The 24,313-nt window shown below is 43.7% G+C and overlaps 1 protein-coding gene across 4 annotated transcripts in view; it reads left to right on the top strand.

Moving 5' to 3' along the window:
* The window catches only part of HDAC6 (histone deacetylase 6), a 45,181-nt gene that overhangs the window by 16,418 nt on the left and 4,450 nt on the right, over positions 1 to 24,313 (top strand). For all 4 annotated transcript variants that reach the window (XM_075868929.1, XM_037430526.2, XM_075868928.1 and 1 more), the window contains exons 11-28: positions 865 to 954; positions 2,300 to 2,409; positions 3,913 to 4,239; positions 4,930 to 5,017; positions 6,507 to 6,547; positions 7,477 to 7,573; positions 8,763 to 8,834; positions 9,431 to 9,561; positions 11,262 to 11,330; positions 13,300 to 13,426; positions 14,085 to 14,150; positions 14,217 to 14,276; positions 15,066 to 15,155; positions 15,238 to 15,341; positions 16,530 to 16,597; positions 17,532 to 17,571; positions 18,897 to 18,960; positions 20,964 to 21,113. In XM_075868929.1, coding sequence (XP_075725044.1) covers positions 865 to 954; positions 2,300 to 2,409; positions 3,913 to 4,239; positions 4,930 to 5,017; positions 6,507 to 6,547; positions 7,477 to 7,573; positions 8,763 to 8,834; positions 9,431 to 9,561; positions 11,262 to 11,330; positions 13,300 to 13,426; positions 14,085 to 14,150; positions 14,217 to 14,276; positions 15,066 to 15,155; positions 15,238 to 15,341; positions 16,530 to 16,597; positions 17,532 to 17,571; positions 18,897 to 18,960; positions 20,964 to 21,113 — 1,794 coding nt within the window. The remainder of the gene's footprint in view (positions 1 to 864; positions 955 to 2,299; positions 2,410 to 3,912; positions 4,240 to 4,929; positions 5,018 to 6,506; positions 6,548 to 7,476; positions 7,574 to 8,762; positions 8,835 to 9,430; positions 9,562 to 11,261; positions 11,331 to 13,299; positions 13,427 to 14,084; positions 14,151 to 14,216; positions 14,277 to 15,065; positions 15,156 to 15,237; positions 15,342 to 16,529; positions 16,598 to 17,531; positions 17,572 to 18,896; positions 18,961 to 20,963; positions 21,114 to 24,313) is intronic.

Below are 24,313 nucleotides of genomic sequence, written 5' to 3'. Positions count from 1 at the left end.
CACTAGTAGCCGTACTCCTTCGGGATACGTGTCACTACAAGGTATACTCACAATATATTTATTGCAAGCCTATTCTTAATTTACTTCGTTATAACCAACATTTTGTTATATCCGGGTTCATTATATCGAGGTTTGAGTGTAATGTTTGCTGTTAAATTCGACTTGCTCATAATTTTGACTATTTGAAGTTTCGAACTTTCGGCCAAAAAATAGATATAATGGTTTTTATTTGCTTGAAATCAAATCACAGTGCTTTTAAATAGGGCTATACTTGAAACATGCGTGTAAGGATCGAATAATAACTTCTCAAATAGTTCGATTTGTGAATCGTATCTTAAGTATTCGGCTACTCGAATATTCGATATATTCGGCTTGCCTAGTTGGTGAGTAATATGCAAAACATAAATTTTAAGTCCTGCTGTTGCATCGTGGTCTAGCACAGAGACTATAAGTTCACACAGTTTTAATGCCACAAACCTGAGAGTATGCATATTTCATTGTGGTTGCGAGACAGCCGAATCGTAAAACTTGACTAAAGCAGCCTGTATGTTTTTGCTGCTTGCACAGGCAGCACCATGTCTGGTTTTCTTGTGCAATGAAATTTGTCGATACACTTTAGAAAAACCAGAGACTGCAGTTAGCGAGCACAATACGAAATCACACCGTAGTGAACCGTGAAACTGCCAATCCCGTGTGGCGAGATACAATGTTTTATCACGGAGTGCGTACAAGATTGCGTGTTGGGCCTCACAGCAGTAAATATAATGCGGTATATCAGGTATGGAGCACAGTGTTTCGTTACGTTGCTTTTGAATCTACAGGTGAATGCTTCTACACTCGATAATTTGTCGAACACTCATGCAGGGCCTGATGCGATTGTCACCAGCCACCTACGCTCACCTGCTCCACCCACTCATGGCCCTGGCCGGAGGTCGTGTTTGCGTCGTGCTTGAGGTAAGGGCTTGTCTTTTCATTCATATCTTTATTAATTAATCTGAATGCCTTAAAATGGAGCGGGAGCTCTGAAAGTCTACCTCAGATTAGTTTTGACCATTTCGGACTTCTGAAACGGGCATTTGAGTCTAAATGAGGTACAGGTACTGACAAGTCTGTATCGCGAATATTTGTTACACGCTGTAAATAAGGCACTGCCTATGAGGCGTTCTATTGAATTTTTTTTCTCATTACTCCATGAATAGAAGGACAAGTCTGGATAATTGCTCATCTATTTCCACATCGCCAGGGGAGGGGGGGGGGGGCGCTATTATCAGAAAAATCACATAAACCCTTCCTTTACCTCAACTAACGTTTGCAAGGAGTGGCTGCTCGCCCAACCCAAAGGTCAGGGGTTTGATCCCGTTGCCGCGATTGCATTTCGATGGAGGCCCATGTGCCGTGCAATGTTGGTGCACACTAAAGAACACCAGATGATTGAAATGTACAGAGCCCTCGACTACAACGCCCCTCATAATCACAATGTGGTTTTGGACATTGAGTCCCAGTTGTTATTAACATTAGTCCGAAAGCAACATATGCTTCCTGCTTATACTGTGTATCGGAGTCTGGGGGGACTGCGTCGCACTTCACGATGTGCGCTGCCTCTGCTCTTTGCGGAGCTCTTCTAACTTGTAGCCTTCGCTGTCAAACACAAAAAGCTTGCATGTGTATTAATGTGGCCCCCCCCCCCCCGTAGGTGCGTCACCCACATGATTACTGCTGTGTGACATTTTCCAATAATTTTGCTCTCAACACCGTATGCGCATTGTGATTAATAAACAACTTTGTATATACTGTCCACACATGTTGTCACGTCTTGGCATGATCGATTGGGCGATGTATGGGGGTTAATGATCTCCCAGACCTACGCCCACTCGTCATAATTCACCTCGTGGATATGCTCTGATCTTCATGTATTTCCTCCGTTTTTGCACGCCGAAGGCATTTTTCTCCCTTCATATGTGATTGCCTGACTCTTGATATATGTGCCGTTTTGTATGTTTGTACTGCTCAAACCTGGTTTGAAGTCTTCTTGACAAGTACAGTTTGGGTTCTGCTTGTCCATCTGCACTACAATGTGCCAACTACTGTCAAAACCTCGGTATAAAGGACATACATGTAACGAAATGATTGGAAAATTGTCTCATTGCTGTTACACTGTGACAGATACGCTTTGGGAGTTTAGGATGTGACAAAGGTGGTTTGAGATGAGATGAGAGTTGGGTGTAATGAAATTTGACAATGCCGTGCTCACTTCTGCTGAGAAGGGGCTAAACAGAGTGGTGGGCCGTTATCTGTACAGGGCGGCTACTGCGTATCGTCTCTGGCCGAAGGAGTAGCACTGACCCTGCGCACACTGTTGGGGGACCCCTGCCCAAGCCTTCCACAACCGCTGGGCCATGTCAGCGACAGGTGAAAAATTGCTTTCTTTAATTAATTCAAAGAGGGGGGAAAAAGTCGATATATGAATACAGCTCTGTGGCGTGTACTAAAGAGCCCTAGTTCCGCATTATTTATGGGTACCTTGACTTAGCTTTTCAGTCGTCAAATCATCAACCCTCGGTCTCCACCTCCGCGTAGACCGGAGGATCGTAGCAATGAGCCCGGCAAGGAGTGAGTCGTTTGGCTCAGGGAACATTAGCAGCATCAGTGTCGTTTTACTTAAGGCTACAAATAAAGTTTTCATCACAATGACGAAATGGTTGCATTAGCTTTGTTTACGCCGATTACCATAGTGCATTGGACATGCAGATTTGTTTTCCAGCTTTTGTCGATCTCTTCAGGCTCCATTTAATGAGGTTATAATGTACAGTCTTTACAAATTCAATTGTGACATTAATTTCTTAAATTTTAACGATTGTTATGTGCAATCGCTCAATCATGTCATGTCATGAGATGACGAATCTGATCTTCAAAAATAATGCTGCTTCTTATCTACGTGTTCAAGTCGAAATTATGTGTCCTGAACTGTTGTAAGCCTCTTCAGTCTCAACATTGAGTGAGGAGAATATTTGTTCGTTACTTTTTTATTTCTTTACTTCAGAGCATGTTCGTTGCTCTTTGGCCCCTATTCAATTCTAGCAGGGTACCGTAAAATTGGAGGCAACGTTGTGAAGTTAGCTAATTCCTGAGATTCAATAGAATGTCATTCACAGACATTCGCCGGTACTAATATTACGTTTATGCTGGCGGTCATGTGAGCTTCAGATGACTGTGCTTCTTCGGCTTGATTTTCGGTCATATTCGTTTGGTTGTAACTGACAAAGAAACTCTCCGTCCTTTGTTCATTCATAGCGAATGCCTCATCTCGGCAGATTAGCATTCAAGGTTCTATTGGTCTGCTGCCACCTTGTGGAAAGATGCCGTGCCATGTGACGCGGTTTGGTGAAAAGAGTGTTCTACACCTGCCGCCCCTGCTCCAAGTAGGGCTGGCCAGAACTCCTGGGTATTACACTTACGGAAATGCCCGGCGAAATGGATGTGGAAGTGCCTTCAATCATAGCGCAATCGGTAAAGCATCGGATGCGTAATTCACAGGTTGTGGGTTTGGACCCCGCGGACAGAAATAGTTTTTTTTTTTTTTTCGTTCACCTTAACTCATTTTTCAATTTTACAGGGTAATTCGTGCGCCACAGTTAAAGACTGCAGCCAATGTGGGCTATTATTTCCTTAGTATTACACTCCAACTTTACTATAACAAAGTTGCACTTTACAAGGATACAAGTTCGTAGTACCCAAAAATTTGTTATAAATATATACTCCCATATATTCCTGGCACTGTATTTGTTGCAAGACTATTTTTAATTCACTTCATTATAGCCAATATTTTGTTATATTTGTGTTCGTTATGTTGAGGTTTGAGTGTGTTGTCTGTTGCTAAAGATGCTAACATGGCTCATGCCGATCTGAATGCAGCGTAACGGAGACGCTGCTGAACTGCGTGTCGGTGCTACGGTCCCACTGGAAGAGCCTTCACATCCAGGGTACAAGTGGCACAAATAAAGCCGTCCCAGGGGCCACCGAGCACCTGCCGCGGTCCGAGTACAGGGGCCAACTGGGTGTGCAGCGACCCGAGAAGTTCCCCACACGCAGCGGCTACTACGAACATCCGCCCGAGGACAAGGAACGGCTTGAGGGAGAGGTGGCGGCGCTGCGATCCAAGACCAACCTGGACGTGCCGCCAAACCGAACAGCGCTGGTTTACGACGAGCGTATGGCTAAACACCACTGTCTCAACGAAAGGTGTGTGTGCTTTGTATTTTGATGCGGAGCTGTTGCCGTTGGCTACTTCTGCAAAACCGCTCTTCACAAGCCCCACGTGCCTGTGCACTCTGAAACATGTACAACCAAACCTTATTATAACAGTCACACATGCCATGAAAATGCTTTGTTATATCCAAAAAACCGTTATAAGCTGGTATCTGTGACACTGTGTCTATGACAATGCTATTGTTCACTTACTTCACTATAACCGATAATTCGTTACATCCATGTTTGTTATATTGAGGTTTGAGTTACTCTGTTTCATATATCAGGTGCAATGCAGTGGAGGATGCATTTGTTCCCAAAAATATTTAAAAATAACTTTATCACCTGTCAAGGGGTGGCACACCGAGCACGTGCCCCCCCCCCCCCCCCCCCTTCAAAACTTTTTTTGCCATGGCATAGAAAGCGAAAAATGGCCATATTAAGGGGGTGCCCCTCCCGAAATCAAGGTGGTGACCCATCCCCTGAAAAAAAATTTCTGGCTACGCGCCTGCTACCTGTAATTTGGTTAGATTTTTTCGTTTTTGGGCCGAGGAATAAAGATTGTTTGTGCCTTAGAAATAAGCAAACCCAGTTATTTATGCAGTGGTGAAGAGGTTGCTCTGGATTGCTTAGCGTCATTGTTTCTGTAACATGGTCCTCAAAAAGCCATCGTCTCTTGCACAGGGTACACCCAGAACGACCAGAGCGCATACTGAAGCCCTGGCACGTGATGGAGAAGCGGGGACTGCTCAACCTTTGCGTCTTGCTCGATGTAAGCCTGCTTCACGGCTTGAGGCCGACTGAAGATCAGCTTCTGCCAGTCTTGTCTTGCATGTGCTGTTTGAACTACTCAAACCTCATCATAAGCAAGTCAGATCTCCCATGAAAATACTTCGTTATATTCGAAAATTTGTTATAGACTTATATTCTTAACACTGTATAACAAAACTATTCTTCACCTCGTTATAACCAATAATTTGTTATATGCAAGATTGTTATGTCGGGGTTTGAGTTATTCACCTTTTTGGCATGCCTGAAGGTGACTGAAAGTGACAAAAGGTGACTGAAACATGCCCTTTTGTCACAAAAGGGGACTGAAGGCTATGAAAGTAACTAAAGGATTTCCTGTTTTCACAGGAGGTGAATGAGAGGTCACTTTTCATCATTTCATCATAATGTACTTTTGTCATAAAATGCAACTGAAAGTTTCAAAAAGAAGGGCTGAATGGTCCCCTTTTCTCTGAAAAAGGTGACAAAGTGACTCAACTTAAGCACTTTGTAAGTTGTTGCGGCACAGCAAGGTTTAAAAAGTAGGCACAAAGAGTACCACAGTCGAAAAATTCTTGGTGTCATGCAGATAAGCTTACTAATTTATAGTCTTAGGCAAAACAGCTTGTCGAAATGCAGTGCTGATTTCGCAATTCAGCAGACTTATTTTTAAATACATTGTTTAGAAAAACAAGTAAGCTATAGCAAGCGATTACATTATTCCATACTTGAATTCGCCCCCGTCGCGATGGTCTAGTGGCTAAGGTACTCGGCTGCTGGCCCGCAGGTCGCAGGACCAAATCCCGGCTACGGCGGCTGCATTTACGATGAAGGCGGAAATGTTGTAGGCTCGTGTGCTCAGATTTTGGTGCACGTTAAAGAAAACTAGGTGGTCGAAATTTCCAAAGTGGAAGTTGTTACTTCACACAGTGAAGTAACAACTGAGACGCTTATTCTTGTTCATCTGTACCTGCGAGTACGTTTCGTGGATGATTTGTGCGTGAGAAACGCGGGGCACATTTCGACCTCTTTGTCATTCTGTGTGTGACCTTCCAATTTGTTGCTATCGCGTTCATTGCTTCGCCTTTGGGGCAAAGGTGTCACTTTTGCTAGTGTCTTTCATTCTGCTATTGTTCTACCAAAGAAAGACCTCCTAAATGCATTGGTTCTGGCATGTGTTGCATTACTTTTATTTCTTGCTTTTTTAGTGCTGCTTTACTTTAGCAATGCCAAAGGGGTACATGTGGAACTGGGGATGCGTACTCGCGCTATGTGTTTTCTTTCGGCTGCCAAGGATAAGGGCAAGAACCGTATGAAGCTGCTACACCCCAGCTTTTTTTATCTTGTTTGTGTGCTCGTTCTCTTGCTGATGCTGTAATTAATGCCAAATTGATTAATTCAGAAACCTGCTTTGGCATGTTAGTATAGTAGCGGGGTGTGACAGGTGCTCAAAAATGAATGACAATGACATGCCAGCACTTTTCTCTTTACAGTCTCGGTCAGCCACTGTAGACGAGTTGCTCATGGTTCACGAGTAAGTAAATGAACCATTTGTCGGTTCGAGTTATTTCACACGCCAACCTAATTAATTGAACTTGCTCACATAATCTGTGTGTTTTGGTTTTTGTTGAAATCTTGTTGATTCGTTGCACCTGAATTGAACCGTAGTACTTGCCACAGCAGGCCAGCCAGAAAAGCTAAACATTTTAGATGACTGATAATAGATTCAGATTAATAATTTTTTTCAGGCTCAAAAAAAAAATTCTGCTTAGTGTAAGCAACTGGTTGTTAGTCAGCGCTCGTGTGTCGGTTCTTTGCTGTGTTGCGTGTTTGCATCTGTAGTGCTATGAATATTTATTTATTTATTTATTTATTCATATACCCTAAAGGCCCAATTGGGCATTACATGGGGGGGGGGGGGGGGGGTAGTTACAATACAGCAGCGTTATGTGCAAAACAGAACTATTTACACAGAACACTAAAGAAAATAATGAAAAGGTAAATGCGGAAACAAATTTCGCACCAAAAAAGACATAGTAATGCAACGTAGCACTCAGTATGGCATGAAACGAGGTGTGCAACAACTGATGTAATATTGGCACTGAACTAAACAAAAGAAAGCCACAAAGTGCTACGGTTCTACATTCCACATCTCCATTAATCTGCTAACAAACGTGTCGTGATCACGCACAGTTACAACATCGCTTGGTAGTTTATTTCAATGATAAATCGCAAGAAATAATGGTGAGCCACGAGGGAAGTTAGTACGGGCAAACATCGGTTGTATTTTGTAAGCATGGTCCACACGTGGAAAAATGCGATGAGCTGGTTTAATCTGTGAATGTAAGAAAGATGACTCACTGAAATAAATATGTATGTATATGCCATCCCATCTGTGAGTCATAGACCACTTTCCAACTGGAGGCCCTTTGCGATCTCCCTCTGCCGATTTTTTGTGTGCAGCAAGAAGTATGTGCAGAAGATGCGTGGCTGCCAGGAGATGAAGAACGCCGACCTGATCAAGTTGCAGGAGAAGTACCCCTCCGTCTACCTCTGCCGCGTGAGTGTTACGTCAGCGCATTGGAGCATTACGGGCCAAATGTAGCCTAAGTTTTGGAAAAGTGCAGCTGGTTTGGCTTGTTGGTCATACATGTTTATATAGCACAAGAAACGTCTGGATGTCACAGAAAAAGATGCATATGCTGCAGATGGCACCAGGTGCGTCTTTTTCTGTTCTGTATGTCCTCTTTTTTCTTTTTTTGCCCTGTAGCTTTAAGTTAATATTAGATGGCATAAAAAGTATGCACTCACACTGCATTGCAACAAAGTTGCATCTACATGAAAAAAAGTTCGTTATATCCAGAAGTTCATTATGAAGGTACACTCTAAACTCTGTGTCTGTTGCACAACTATTCTTTATTTACTTTGTTATAACCGATACCTCACTATATCTGTGTTCGTTATGTCGAAGTTTGAGTGTAGTTTTAGATAGTGTAAGCATAAAGGAGCCTCTAAGCGAAATTCTACATTTAAAGTGACTTGGGCATGTCCTAGAAAGTGCAGCTCCTTGGCATGGCCTCCGAGATGAGTGGTTGTGCCTAAAAAATCTCTCTTAGGCAGAGTGCTCTGACCTGCATCCCGGTGACAAATGCAAGGGTCGCGCATCTTTTGGTTTAGTAATAATGGAAGGCTGTGAACAATAAAACTACCTTTTCGATTCCTTCGTCTTTCCCAAGATGGCTTTAGGTGAATGTCGTATCAAAAACACTAATGGGAAGGGCAATGATATTTCTTTAAACTTTCCACATTCTTTTTGTGGCTCTTTTAAAATTATCGTTACTAGTAGAGAAGGTAATCACATCTGAGTAAAAGCCGTCAGGGTTACACCACAGTCTTCGACTTTGGCAACGTCATTAGCATCCCACTCAACTAAACCTGAAACCAATGAAATTAGTTGGTGCAATCACCACCTGTTTGCAATGAGCACAGCTTGCGAGTCCAGTGTGCATTCGGCCGTTCACGTCTTTTTGCGTAACCATCGAAGTAAACATGTGTGTTCTCTGAGGTAACTCGAGCCTCCTTGAATGTCTTTCCCTTATGACTGGTATTTTTTCGTTGTTCATTTGGTTCTGTACTGCCCTGTTGACTCTTTTCTTCCCTGATTTCGCTTAGCTTATCCTTTGGAACCGCTGCATTCTTAACCTCTGTTCGTATCTTGTGCAGAACAAATGTCATTGTGGTTCTTTCAGGATACCTTCTCCAGCGCCCTTCTTGCGGCTGGCTCGTTGCTCCAGCTTGTTGATGCTGTCTGTACAAATAAGGTATGTGTCTTCTCTGCTGTTTATGCTCGTACAGCCGGCCATATTTTTTTAACCTGAACGTGCGACCGCCGGCCGTCCGGTCAATAAGCGGCGTACAATGGAGCACTACGGCTAAATGAATGAGAATATGTGCATGTCCGCAATGAACAGTTCTGTGCAGCAGTCTTCTGCTAGGTTGTACCGGGAATCGGACTCAATAAACGGGCACTTATATAATGGGTGGTCGAGGCTCACATTCTCAGGTTTAAAAAAATGAGTGGCTGAACCTAGAGGATTACTGCATTGTAACATGGATTTATCAACAACTTGCAATAAGCAGCGGTTCCACTGCTGCGCCAATGTGCACAAAATTGTATTTACTGTGCAGCATAATGTTTTTTTTTACATCTGTGAAGAAGTGGACAGATAAGCTAGATCTGCCTATTGATGACTGTGAGGACTTTATCATGTCATGTTATGACAATAGGTGATGAAAATACATTATTGATGATTTGATTGATGTACTGATTGATTGATCGATTCTGTGTATTGAGAGCAGATAGTTTATAAAATAACGCGATTGATTGATTGATTGAGCTATCCTGGATTGGATGCAGTGCCAAAACGGCATGGCCCTCATACGGCCTCCCGGCCACCATGCCGAGCGGGATGAAGCTGGCGGCTTCTGCATCTTCGGCAATGTGGCGATTGCGGCGCGGTATGCAATGGAGACGCACGGACTGCAGCGGTGAGCGCCCGCCACGGTGGTCTACTGGTTAAGGCACTCATCTGATGAACCTGTGGTCGCAGGATTGAATCTCGGCCACAGCGGCCACATTTTCAATGGAGGCAAAAATGATTGAGACCCGTTTACTGATATTTTGGTGCACATTAGAGAATGTCAGCTGGTGAAAATATAGGGCTGTCCAGGTACGTTGTCCAGGCAAGCCTGTCAGAGGTAGGCTATGCTTGACCACTGTAAGGTTTTTAGAGCTGTCTATTTGTACCTTTATGTTTATTAGCTGTCGTTTCAGATTCAAATTGTTACATTCAAGCCAAGAGTTCTTACTAATTTGCATTTCAGACCAATATAAAATCATAACGTTCAGACCGATTTAAACTGGCACATGTCAGTGCAATAGTTTGTGTGAAATTTCAAATAGGTTGTACGGTAGACTCATTATAAATTATATTCAAGCTCTGATGATTGGTACTTCCAGTTACTTCAAACAAAATTTATATTTTGGCTGGCCTGCTATTCTCTCGATGTTATTAAAGGCTGCTTAATTCAAGCTCTGTCATTCAGTTAATTCATACTTCTTGCGAGTTTACACCGTAAAATATCTACTAATTTTTCATTGCTATTTGAAAATTCGTCTGCTTTTGTAATCATAAGAGTAAAAAAATGAAAAATAAGCGCCTCGGCCTTTAAGAAAAAAGGCTTTGCTGGTAAACAAACTTTCAAAACGAAGTGAAAGCATGGTAGACAGTGATGTTTCTCAAATGGCGTAGAGATCTCAGTGTTGAAGGCACATATAGCAAAGAAGCAGCTCACAATTGGTGGTTTCTTTTAAAGGACTGGTCAGCAGTAAATAAAATGGCCAATAAACTTGTGGACCTTATGCCTCTGCTTTCTGTTCGTTTTTATTTATTTTATTTTTTTATTTATTACATACTGCAGTCCGTAGACCAAGCAGGAGGGGCACAAAAAGGGAGCATAGCGAAAAAAGCGAACAAGTTATACAGCAAGTTAGAATACACAAGCTACTGAAAAACAAGTCGTACTAAATAGGATGCTTAGTTATACATATCTAGAAAAAAAGCGAACAAACTTCTAGAAACAGTTTCAAGCACAAAAAAGTAAAGCTACACAGTTGAAATAATAAGATGAGCTAATCTAGCATTAAAATATCAACAGTGTTTTGTTCAAATAGATTTCAAAAATGCTTAGAAATGTGATTAAAATCGATTCCTAATCATAATTTGTGCTGTCACCTTGCCCTGAGTCATATATGTCAAAACATCTGATAACTCAAGGTTCTCGATAATTCAAACAAAATTCAGAGGTCCCTTCGAGTTTGAATTAACGAGAGTCGACTGTATGTTAATGGTAATAAGATTGAGTGACCATTTTCATGCTACAGAACTTATTTTTGCAACACTTCGAAGGCAGGTTTTCGATGCAATTGTTTTGTTATGTTTATATATAGTATATACTTTTGCACTCTATAGCACTGAGCTTAGACTAAGCGAAGCTCAACATCTTATTGAGGGAAAGGGAAGTGTGGGCAAAGCTTTAGTGCGCCAAACCGTGACAGGGACCGAGGTGGCGCAAATACAGTACTGCAATTATAGCAAGAGCATTTTAAGCCATTGATTTGCCTAATTGTGTTTTACTTGCGGTGCTGGAAGGTTTGTAGGAGTGCCTCACGGCTGAATGTATTTCAGAATACTAATACTGGACTGGGACGTCCACCATGGCAATGGAACCCAGCACGCCTTCTACGATGATCCCCGGTAGGTCATTGCCCAGCTGCAACTACGATGTGTTGAATGCAAATGTTCGACTTTACTGCTATTTACTCGCGTAATAAACCTACCTTTTTTTTTTTTTTTTTCAGACAAGTTGACACAAACTTGAAGAGGGGGGGGGGGGGGGGGGGTCAGAGGCCAATGCGTTTTGCTTTTTGCTTTGTTTTCTTGCAACTGTGATTGCGTTAGGCTAAGCACTCCTGCATTCGACAGATGGTGCTCTGCCACAAAAAGGCGTGACTTTTAAATTTCGATCAACGTCGGCCAAGTTCGCGCTGCTCGCAACTGTTTAGCAAGGTTGTTAAATTGTTTTGACTTTTATTGTGTCATTATTGTGGGATATAATAGCTTGATTTAACATTGTTTCAATCGTAAATGGTACCGGTTATCATACTGAAATAAAATTAATAGATACATTGACAAATTTGTTTTTCTTTCTTCAAGGACCAAGTTGGGGATGGGTTCATTATGCGAGTGGATTCATTACGTGAATAAATACGGTATCTTTGCTGTCTAAGCAGCCATCTATCTGGTCAGAGAAAGGCCAAAAGAAAAAAATATAACACCGTTTGCATTAGTGAATTACTTTTTTTACTATGGCAAAGACACTATTCTCGCCACACCAAAACACTTGGCAGGCGAGAAAAAGTGCAAAACTAAAATACAGGTCGTGTCGCTGGCTAAGTTTTCCCACGTCAATTAGCTGTTAGGTCGTCGATTTTGGTGGATTCTGCTAGGGCTTGCATGATTCTTTATTGGTAAAGAGGAATCTTGTTGTAAGCGAGCCACCCATGTGCCATAGCAAGTTTCAGTAAATTTTATTGAACGAACGCGCCTGAGATACCGTAGGAATCCTCTGAAATCAGTGACATAACACCTGCTTCCATGTGTGGAGGTTTTCGGACGTAAGTTAGAAAATTCAGCACAAAAATTCATTTTGTCTTCTGATAGTGAGTGTATGATGGCAAAATCTCAATTTCCCAAGTAGAAACCAATTAAGTTCTTCAATTTAGTGTGCCTGCATGTGTGTATTTTATTGCTTTAGAAAATCTTTAGGTCTGGCGACTTCAGCTGTCCTGATATTTATTAAGGTCTAGATTCCTCATCAAAGAAACAAAAAAAAAGGATACCGTCAGCGTCATCACAACTGGTGCGAAGAACCATCACCATGGGATAATGTCATCATGATGCCACTGTGTAAAATTTCGATTGAAGTGGCATTTTGCACTGAGCGATGCACTTATAAATGATTCATCTACATAGATATTCTATAATTGCAGTTAGACTGTGAAGAAAATAGTGCTTTGATGCTAATTTCTTTCAAACTTGTTATTTGTCAATTTTCTTTCACTGCCTTTTCATGCCTCCATCTGCAGGACAAACTGCACCTCAAACCCTTGTTTAGGTTTGGCAGGTCTACTTTTATTTACTAGTATGTCATTTATTATTAATAATAATTCTATAATTGTTATTGAGGTCTGCACCGGTTTGTCTTTTGAAGCACCTGGCGTGTCGCACGTCTAATGTCGCAAGATCTTAGTAGACTATAAAGTACCCAAAGTAGGAAAGATTGACCGATTCTCTTGCACTTGGCTTATAATTGTAACGTAATTTCTGACCGATAGAACCACGGAATTTATTCCTATTGACATTAACATGAAGTAGCGAGCGATAAGCAAAGAGCACGTTCTTATCAATGCCTTTTCTGTGACACTGTGTCCTGAACTGTTGTAAGCCTCTTCAGTCTCAACATTTAGTAAGGAGGATATTTGTTTGTTACTTTTTCATTTCTTTACTTCAGAGCATGTTGTTGCTCTTCTGCCCCTATTCAATTCTAGCAGGGTACCGTAAAATTGGAGGCAACGTTGTGAAGTTAGCTAATTCCTGAGATTCAATAGAATGTCATTGACAGATATTCGCCGGTACTAATAACAGCGATTTGCGGTTCGTGCAGGGTGTTGTACGTGTCGATCCACCGGTACGACAACGGCTCGTTCTTCCCGTGCCTCCCGGAAGCCAACTTTGAAGCGGTTGGCAATGGTGCGGGCCGGGGATTCAACATCAATGTTGCCTGGAATTCGGTACATCGCATTTGCGCCTCTGCACTCCCAACTCTAGTGCAGCACATTGTGCCTCTTGGCTAACTATGGCATTTGAAAACTTGCTGTTGTCTTTTCGTCAGACACATGATATGTTTGATGCGACACCTGCATTCATAGCTAAAGCTATGCCCAGTTACAAGCTAAGCAAAGAATGGCAATACCATCCCACGTAACTGTGACGTTTCTGTGCTTCGCTTGTGAAAGGCAGTCACGCTAGCTGACTTACGCTCAAAATATAAGTACTTTTTTTCGTCTTACGTAAGTTCTATGTGTGTAAAATATTAGGGGCTCAGCACCACTACATGAAAACTTCATGTTTGGCACAGAAGCGACATCAGAATCCCTGACAAAATTTACCAAGATGTTCAAGTTTACAGCGTCAAACTAGCTACGTAAATGCACGTTTGTACAGGTAGTTAACTATCTGAAACGCTCGAGCAGTGCTTGAAGCCACGAAAATGAGTAAGCACCATTGAACGGCTGCGAGTTATCTCCGGGAGGGACAGCAATGGCTGTGGGAGGAGCTGACATTTTTCTAATAACCAATTATAGGATAGTGCATGCGACCCATGATAGAGAAAACTGAAATTGGAATAACTTTGACTTCTTCACTGACCGAAGCCTTGCTGAATTGCAGGAGGGGATGTCGGATGGTGACTATCTGACCACCTTTTTCCAACTCGTGCTGCCAGTTGCTTACGCGGTGAGTCAGTTGAGAATGCTCGGTAGTGTGGCATTTCTTTACGTTGCACCGCATCTTCTTCTGCAGTATGATCCCGAACTAGTCCTGGTGTCCTGCGGCTTCGACAGTTGCGTCGGGGATCCGCTGGTGAGTGAATTTTGTCCGTCGCAAATCATGCGGCTTCTCGATTCTTTGATGCAGTGGTTCTTAAGTAAGGGACCATGTACCCCAGGGGGTCCGCAGAGCCATTTTTGTGGGTCCACGAAAGCCATCCTTAAAAAAAAGTTTTTTTTTTCTTAGGCGCATTATGTCCACAACAACAGTCCCTTTTGATTTTTTGGTATGCTTTACCGCATAACACCTACGCATTGTGGCAGAGTTTGCATTTTCTTTTTTCAAAAGATGGCTGTAAAGCTCTTGTTGCTGTTTTCTGCGACATATGCTTGCAAGCATGCTTTTTCTCTGCTTGCATACTGGAAGATCAAATGTAGCTAGAAACAGGTTGAATATGGCTGTAGACCGCACAATTTATTGATAAGTTATTAAGGTTGAATTGGCATGGCCCTTTGATTCAACCGTTCTTTGCCAGAAAGATTTAAAAGGCACCTACTTCACTCTGTATATTTTGTTAATGATTCCCTTCCATTCGCATTTGTTTCTAGTATGTGCGTTAACAGTGCAAGCGAACAAATCCCGAACTGAAATCGAAATCAGCTGCAACCTGCCACATTACCAACGACTATGCGAAAGCCCCACCTCTGTACACTTCGCTCCTCTGTCAAGATAAGCCATCCCTGAGTATATTATTCGTGAGGTTATGAAAGTCTCGCCATGTTTGGCTTTCCAAGCATCCTTGTTGAAACCAAAGTAACGGGAGAGCTTCTGCGAAAGACAGTTGTTCAGCCGACACACATTTGAAACGACGGCGGTATGCAGGGGTACTGCCGGGTGACCGCCGAAGCGTATGCCCATCTGACGCACCAGCTGCTGCCCTTGGCTCGCGGCCGCGTCATCCTCTCTCTCGAGGTGAGTGGAGGAGCACACGTTGTCTGCCTGAGCTGGCTCTGGCTTGACTGTGGCGTGTTCTAAACGTGTCTCTTCGGCTCAGGGCGGCTACAACCTCTCCAAGCTCCCTTCGGCAGTCTGCCACTGCGTCAGCGCTCTCCTGGGGCTGCGGCTACCTCAGCTGCGACCTGCTGCCCCTTGTCCAAGGTAGGCTGCTTCCTGGTGCAACACTGGAGTGGCACTGGTGCATTATTTTTTTAAAAGAGTTTTACACGGGCTTATACAGGCCAACTATAGCAAACTTTAAAATTTGACCTACAATTGACTTGCTTTATCGATATAACTCGCATGCTACTGCTACTCATACCTTCTTATCATTCACTGTTCATTCATGGTTGCTTCCACTTCACTTTAAAAAAAAAAAGTGACATTCGTACTTATGTAGTTCCAATTCTGTAAAAAAAAAATTACTCCTATACGACTCATGACAAAAATGCTCATTTTTTAAAAGCAATATTTGATGTACACCGTTCAAACTTTTCAGCGTGAAATTATTTGATCGAATCACTCTGCGCTTTGAACTCACTTTGAACACTAAATTTACTTTTCGTCCATCTCTAATCAGTTCACCTTGGTGTTGAGGCACCACAGCGAAAAGGTAACCCACCATGGTGATCCAGTGGTTGTGGTACTTCAATGCTAACCCGAAAGGACGTGCGATTCAATACCAGCCATGTTGGCCGAATTTTTATGGAGGCAAAACGTTTGAGGCCCATGCACTTATATTTATAGTCGGTTACAACCTAATAATAAATACAAATTCCGCCCCCCAGTACTGCAGCATGCCTGTCATTCATCTGTGCAACAGAGGAATGATTCGCGATTTCCGTTCTAATCATAAGCACATTTTGGCTGGTAATGCAACTGCTACGCATATTCTAGAGGAAAAGTTTGTCGTTCCTTGTTGAAACGTCACATTTTGCAGAACAGTGAAGTCGGAATTTTCGACAAAATTTGCCACAAAGTAAAATTTTTCCACTGACAACACGCGAAATGAACATGAGCCTGTGCGAGCAAGTGAATTGCCTGAAATCCGTGAAGCCTACCTGACATCACGTAAATAACCAACTGCTATTCAGTAAGACATTTATGCAAATTCTGCCTGGGTGGGACGGTGACCACTGTGGGTGGAGCTTACATTTATTCTTAGGGTGTAACCGACTATCGGTACACACTGAAGAATAACAGACCGTCGAAATTTCCGGAGCCCTCTGCTATGGTGTTCCTCATGGCCGTATTGTGGTTTTTTTTTTTAATCTAAAACCCAAACAATTATTGTATTGTAGTAGGAAAATGAAGATGTACAATCACAAGCGTGTGCAATTTTGTTTCCAGTGCAGTGCAGTCCATTAGGCAGACTCTGGGTGTCCACCGGAGCTACTGGCCCTGTCTGCGCTTTTCTGGTGAGTCAGTGCCGTTAGCTCACTTGCTTGCAAAAGTGTTAAAGTGCAAAAGAAAATACACGAACTTGAATTAGATTTCTATGTCAGACAGGTGCATTCAAAGCATTACGTTTATGACTACTGCTACCGCGTCAAAGAGGTACTTCCAAAAGGCGATCTCCTGACAGCTTTTTGTCATTTAATCACCTAGCTGTTGTACATAGGTATCGGTTCAGTGGCACTGTCTGAGATTGTGCACTGATATTTAGCTCTGATGTATTGTATGCGAGTGCACAGCATAACCAAGAAAGTCAGTCGTCAGAAGACCATGATGACGCTATTGTATCCTAGTTGGTTGCTCTTGGGCTTGCGGCCCTCTGTGTCTCACCACCACACTAGGCAGCAATGATTTGCCATTCGTAAAAAGCAAAAGCGTGCGCTGAAGCATGTCGTTCTTAAAACTGCTGCCTTTTTGTGCGTATGTGAGTGTGTTTAGATACAATATTGCGCATATATGGTGCGATCTCGAAGGTGTTTTGTAAAAAAATGTGAGGATAATTTTTTTAAATTACGGAACACATACAAGATCGTACCCCTGGTCAACACGTTTGATGCCTGTAATTGTAGCAAAAAAAGGAATGTTTATGTATGCTCTTGGTGGGAATGAGGCATGCCATCTGCTGGACCAGCGAAGCAGGGCTAAGCTTGTTTTTCGGAAGAAGGAGCGCATAAGACACAAAACAACGCACATGTAAAGAGAACCAAACGCAGCTCTTGTGTTTACGTCTTTTTGTGTGTGAGTGTTTTGGGTGCTGCTTCTTCGAAAAGCATGGGTCACCAACGAGCCAATCAGTACATATTAAGCAAGCTCGTTTGCATGTACGGTACAGTCGTCTGTACGGGCCAGTTGTGGTGTCGTTAGTCATTGTCTTGGTCATTGTGGGATGTGTTGCAGGTTACGACCTTCCATCAGAGGAGTGGCTGGCATCCAATGGGTGAGTGAGCCGCCTTTTCATCTTCTCTCGCGGTATGTGCTGACCCACCGGCCCTCACGGTGGGGGGGGGGCACAAAGGTTGTGGGAATTGAGGCTGGCCCGCTGCCTTTGCGCGGGCTTTGCCGCCTTTTCTGCCGTTCTCATGTCCCGACATGTCTCCCCTCCTTTGCTGTCTGCCGCGCTGGGGGAGCGGAGTGACGTTTAACCTCCTCACCCGGTAGCGGATGTCGCGCGGTGTCTCCCGAGAGGTTTTCGCGCGCTGTGTCGGGAGCAGAGAGACACTCTCCGGGACTGCAAACGGTGAGCCACGCAATCTTTTCCGTCCGTCGACTCCCGTCGCTCGGGGCTCGTCGGACTTCGCTGATGGCGCCTCGCGCCCGAGGCGAACACTCACCTTTTGTTGCCCCTTTGCGTACGCTCAGCCGAAGGGCGGTACGGTGTCCTAGTGCGTGGCCTAGCTACGCAGACCCGTCTCCCTCCGAAGCCAACGCGAGCGCCTTTGCCCTCGCTCGAGCAACCGGCCCTTGGTCCTGGTGTCTCCGTGGATCACCTTTACTGCGGAGACGTGCTCGTGGCACCCTGTGTAGTACTTTTATGCCCGTGGCGTGGATGAGCGTATTTGCTTTTCCGCCGAGCCTTTGCACTGGGCTGTACTGCGTTTGGTGTTGCCACAATAAAGTGTTGCGACTTTGAGCAGTATCGTGTTCTCGCCACGGCGACGGTTAACGCGTGCCCTGTGGCTCGCTAAGACCGGACCCACGCTGGTGGCCGTACTCCTTCGGGATACGTGTACACCACAAGGTTTAAAAAAAAAAAAAAGGCGTTGGAGGCTCAGGAAGTGATGCTCTCAGTCTCTTGATGCACGGAAGGTTCTTTATTTAGTGCAGCTAGATCGATTGCTGGTGATTAATTGTAGGCGGTCCGTCTGATGTCATCAGGATCATTTTGAGAATGACCTACTGCGGTGCATGTGTTCTTGTGCGTTTACCCTAATTTCTTGGTAAGTAGGGCACAGTTGTTGATAATATTGTCATTTTAGATGTTGTCATACATTGAGCTTTTACTGTGACGTAAATTGTTATTTGACTTAAGTGTCCCTTTAAAGTTGATAGGTTTGTGCATCGCTTTGCCTCATTTTTGTGTTTGTCGGCCACTCATTTACCACTGCACCTTTCTAAAATTCTGGAAGAGTTTGTTCTTCTTTTTGTAGCTCTCTCCTCTCTTTCTTTTCCATTCTGTTTTTTCTTTGCCTGTTGGCGAACGCGTCGCACAATTCTCGACGCCAGTGACGTCAGGAGTAACGCCTCTTTTTGCGTCTCCTCCAGCCTTGTACCCGACGGCACACTCTCATTGGACCTGGCTGCCCTGAGGCTCGAGGATGAAGAAGAGGTGAGAATAGTGTTTTCTACATTTCTTTCACTTCATTTCTAAAAGTAGCGAAAATTATTGAAGTGCCGTCGTCGAATATCATTGGGTACAATCATTTTCAGTAAGCCACATTCTTCCCAGCGCTTTTTCACCGCCTGATGAAGCAGTGAGGGACGGGACCCTCGCTCAGTCGTGATGGGGGACAAACGGGGAGAAATGCGTGTCGCATTCACATATTATCCACCGAATTGTGTCCGGCTTATGTACTTAAAGATACGTGGCTTTGTAAATCTTCTAAGTTAGGAAGAACATGGCGGCAGACATAGACTGCAAGTGAGAGAAGATAAGGTGAGGAGGCAGTTGTTGCTGATGAAAAACAAGCGAAAAATCAAGGCACTTTTGTGAGAGTGCATAATTATGATTAGAAAATTTTTCTCGCCGATAAGTACTCCAGGCTAAATCAGCCTCTTGAAGGGGTCTTCTCTGTGCCACGCATTACAGCAGATTATGCAGTAAAACCTCATTGCAAGAGCCACTTAAGGGACCTGGCAAATTTGTCTCTTATAAAAAGGTCTTTTCTGACCACAACCTTTAAGAACAGTCACAACGCTGCTGCAGAAATATAACAGAATAGCGCTCTGTCGCTGAGTCAGTGTGGGAGCTCAGAGCAACTATAAATGTTAATGACAGAAAGTTCATTGTAGATTGCAGCTGCAACCCTGGTGGAATCGCATTCGATTGCTCAATAAGACAAAATCGAGCCGAGGGAACAAAAGTTGCTGCGCATACCTGTTGGTTCTATGACATAGGCCATGTTGTCGAGCATGCCTGAATTGCGGCTTATCTAAATTGAGGAGAAGTCACTGCGGGCACCCATACAAATTCCTCGTAGTAACAGAGTGTCTCTTGTAACTATGTCTCTTTTATGCAATGTTGTTAACATGATGGACATAGGAAAAACCAACCAAACTGCACCGAGCAACAGAGCCCCGCCGCGGTGGTCTAGTGGCTAAGGTACTCGGCTGCTGACCCGCAGGTCGCAGGAACGAATTTCGGCTGCGGCAGCTGCATCTTCGATGGAGGCAAAAATGCTGTGGGCCCATGTGTTTAAATTAAGGTGCACGTTAAAGAACCCCAGGTGGTCGAAATTTCAGGAGCCCTCCCCTACGGCGTCTCTCATAATCATATGGTGTTTTTGGGACGTTCAACCCCACATATCAATCAATCAAGCATTGAGCAAGAGAGGCATGAAACGATGCGGCGGCGGTCGACATGGCCGTCCCATTCTTGCAACTCTATTGGAAGGGGAACTGTCAATGCGAAGCGCCGGCTGCTGCTGCGGATGTCCAGCCTGGCCAGGACCATGAGCGCGTTCTCACCGGCTCGTGCCTCGAGCTCTCAGCATGAGCAGCACGAGAGGGGAAGTTGCATAGTAGGTGGATAATGATGATGATGATCATTAAATCAATCAATCAAAACTTTATTCCCAATATTCTGTGGCAAATCGTTGAGGCTCCTTCAGGCAAAAAGGTGGTTTAAGCAGCCTGAAAGTGCTTGAGGGTTCTTTACGAGAGCACTATAGACAGGGTACAGGGAAATAAAGTATATGAAGGTACATGGCTGGTATGAACCAAAACAGATTTGATATAGGTTTGTGTACAACAGTGGTCATATGACAGAATTATTGAAAAGTAAAATGCATCACAATAACACAACTTCATGTCATAACCTAATCTAGAATAAATATCACAAGTATACCACAAAAGCGAGTGATACATTAGGAACAGTTTGTTTGTCGCTTCGCACCTTGCTTTCACACAGAGGCGTCACGGATCACTGCAGGGAAAAGAAAGGGTGATGACTCTGCACAAACCATTTTCAAATGTTTCTTATAGCCTTGTGTGGCTCCTAACCATGTTTCTTGTACCGAGACTTTAATGTAGAAGGAATGTTGTCAGCATATGTGAATTAATTTTACGTCTAGGTGTCACTTCTAGCTCACCGACCAATGTCTGTGTGCACAGGGGGCGCCTTTCTGCATCCAGCCAGAGACGTGGTGCCCGCACCTGGAAGGCCTGCCGCCCCTGCCAGAGGAGGGCCTCAGCGATCCTCGCAGCCCTTGCATGACGTGCGGGGTGCAAGGAGAGGTCTGGACCTGCCTCCATTGCTACGAAGTGAGTCCGATCGACACTCGTCAGAACGCGTCTTTCGTCCTCTTAACACAAAGCAATATGCGGGGCTTCAACGAGGGTTTCAGAACCGTTCCATAAGTCTTATGTCAGTTTTCTTTCTCATTGAACGAGCTGCACGGCTGAACTGCCGCCTGGTTGTTAAAGGGGTCGGGAACCACCCTTTGAGCCTGGTGAAAAAAACGGATGCCAGGCCTAGAAGCTAGATGAACAGTCTTTCTGGAGCTCTTTGAAAACTCTCTTAGGGCTACTAATACAAGCACAGCTGCTGAGTAATCACTGCGCCATAAATGATCATGATTTTCGTTAAGTTGGAGAGCACCCACTATGCCATTATTTGTCGCTCTGCGGAGAAGCGCGGTAACTGCCGCACATCTGAGCGACGTCGTGCGCTCATTGCTGATGCTGTGGATGATGACGATAAAGAAATGTGGCTGAGCTTTTTGTAATGGTTTGAAAGCTTTGACTGTCTTGCTTGTTGAGCAATGTTGTGCAATTCAAACTGTGATGCCTGGATATTATTTCATTTCGCTCTTCCACCATGTCTAATTAGACACAAGGTGTATTTTTTAGGCAATACAGTAGACTCTCAATAAACGGAACCTGATTGAACCGGGAAAATATGTTCCGTTTACTGAGAGGTGAACATGGGTGCAGAATGCAAGCCTGAAACCAAGCATTGCAGAGGCAATAGATCTGTTTAAGCAGTATTTTCGTTTAAGAGATTTCCGTTTTACTGAGAGGCCACTGTAGAGATGAAAATGCTATCACAGTAAGGCTCTTGTGGTTTTCGTACACAAACTCTGCGTCGAGGCAGAAACACATTGCCGCAGCTGAAAAGGCACCGTTGTGACTAATTAACGAGAACTTGTTTATCAGCATGCTGGTTATTGACCTGGGGGCAGTTGTTTATGTGAGAAAGTCTTAGTGCATGATAAATAATGGCACACCCATTTCTTGGCTATTAGAGAAGTTGCACGTTGTTTTAGATATTCGTCTTCAGATTTTGTCCGCCTCAGTGTAACGGTGGCTGGGGTGCTCGACTGCTGACCAGAAGGCCACGGATTTCGTCTAGGCTGCAGGAGTCGCATTTCGATGGTGGGGAAGTGGTAGAGGGCCGTGTACTGTGCGATTGAAGAACAGCAGATGGTCGGAATTTCTAGAGCCCTCCACCACAGCGTCTCTCATAATCATATCGTGGCTTTGGGGCGTTAAACCCCAGATAGTATTATTGTTATCACATTCATCCAATTTTAGTGGCTATATCAAAAGTGATCGCACCCGTTATACACGAAATGCGACCACCCGGTTGCATCAGACGAGAACCACTCGTGACAAGGAAGTGACGAAATGAAAGCGTGTTGGGGCCATATCTTTTTTTTTTTTTTTTTTCTGAAAAGCCCCGAGTTCTCTCGCTTGTGCCAGCGGACTGCCTTACCTTCGCATGTGGTGTTTGGCGTTTATCTGTTTCTTTAGAGCTGCATGCAAGAAAACCAACATGTCAACCTTCTCTTTGTCTGTGAAACGTAAAATTCTGGAGCAGCTGCTGCTGCACGTCTTCCTGCTGACAGGGGAAACAGTTTTTCGTGCTCATTTACAAGTGCTACACATTGCACAGAAACATTAAACTGCTTGCTTGTGTTTTTCAAAGTGCTTGCTGATTTTTCTGACCACATTACGCGTTGACTAGGCTTGTGCGAATATTCTAATGTTTCTAATATTTACAGAAACAGTAGAGTATTCGAAGTGGCTTCGATTCAAATTTAAATTATCGAATGTTTTGAAGTATTCGACATAAACGAGTGGGTGTATACTAAACCGCATGTAACCGCTTGTAAAGGTGGTTTCACTGCAGTATGGTGGTGCTAAGCCGTGAAAGCACTTGTTCAGGGGAAATTTGCTCTGCTTTTAAGTCCCACTTGAAATTTAGGGGCCCTGCAACACTTTTTGAGCATGGGCAGCAAACACTGCCGATTGGTAGTCGAGGCTATCGAGAACACGCAAACTAAATATTATAGCGCAGCACGTGGCCTGGAATTCACAATAAATTCTCAAAGTCAGATAAAGATTGCTCTCTTCTCTCAGCATATGACGCCACAACGTAGAAAATCGCTCGTCACAGCCATTGTACTAGCCATTGGCTGATATTAGCGTGGGGCGCTCGGTCGTTATTAGCAGGGCGCTCGGGGTCGCCATGGGTGGCCTCGACATGTCCACGCGTACATGCGCAATCGCACTAAAAAGTCGCATATTCAATGAAAAATGAGAGAGAGAGAAAGAGTGCTCAAGGTCATGACACACACGTGACATACTTTCTTTCTCTATGCCATCTCTCCCGACTCTGCTTCAAGTGCTTTCGTCGGGACGAGGAGAGAGAATGCAATTGCATCATGTGGCAAATCTTTATGACTCTGCTCATACTGGACAGCTTCAAAAATTTTTGCGGCTGTTAATTCATAAGGCAATAAGCTTCTTCATTGAATCCATTTTTTGAAAAACTGTTGCAGGGTTTCTTTAAATGAACATATTATCCTCAAATTAATGTATCGTTTTTGAAACTTAAAAGCTTGTTTTGCCGTCTTATACAATCTAGCTGTAATGAATAATAATGTATTTTACAGGTTATCGCTTGCATCCGACTGAAAATCAAGTCCTGCTACATCTAAAAGTTGTTTCGGCTGCCTTAGAATGGAAAAAAATGAAGAACGCTTTTGCATAGAGGCCTTTTTTTAAAAAGAAATTGTGCGGGTCAGTTAGGTCGTGATAAATACACCCTTTTTTTTTATAAGACATATATTCTATTTGAATCTGATGCGAAATTATTTGACCAAAATCGCTATTCGCTTCGAATTTGTTTCGAACCTAAAGTTCACTATTCGCACAAGCCTAGCATCTACACGCATTGATTAAACTTTCGTCACTACCCTGTCACGGATAGTTATAGTTTGACATAACGCCGAGGCCATGTTTTCTGTGCGCTTGGTGCCATCAGTTCCAGTACAGTTAAACCTCGTTATAATGAGACGGGCTATAACGAGATAATGGATATAACGAGCAAATCCTAATTCCCCTTGAAAGTCCCCATACAAACCAATGTATTCAAAACCTCGTTTTAACGAGGCGAAATTTGCCTGTTATGGGATATAACGAACAAATTTGGTTAGGAAGTAAATTTTTGAGCCGAT

Source organism: Rhipicephalus microplus, chromosome 7 (assembly GCF_043290135.1).
Source record: "Rhipicephalus microplus isolate Deutch F79 chromosome 7, USDA_Rmic, whole genome shotgun sequence".
Lineage (NCBI taxonomy): Eukaryota > Metazoa > Arthropoda > Arachnida > Ixodida > Ixodidae > Rhipicephalus > Rhipicephalus microplus.
The sequence above is the reverse complement of the archived record's forward strand: the minus strand, read 5'-3'. Positions and strand labels throughout refer to the sequence as shown.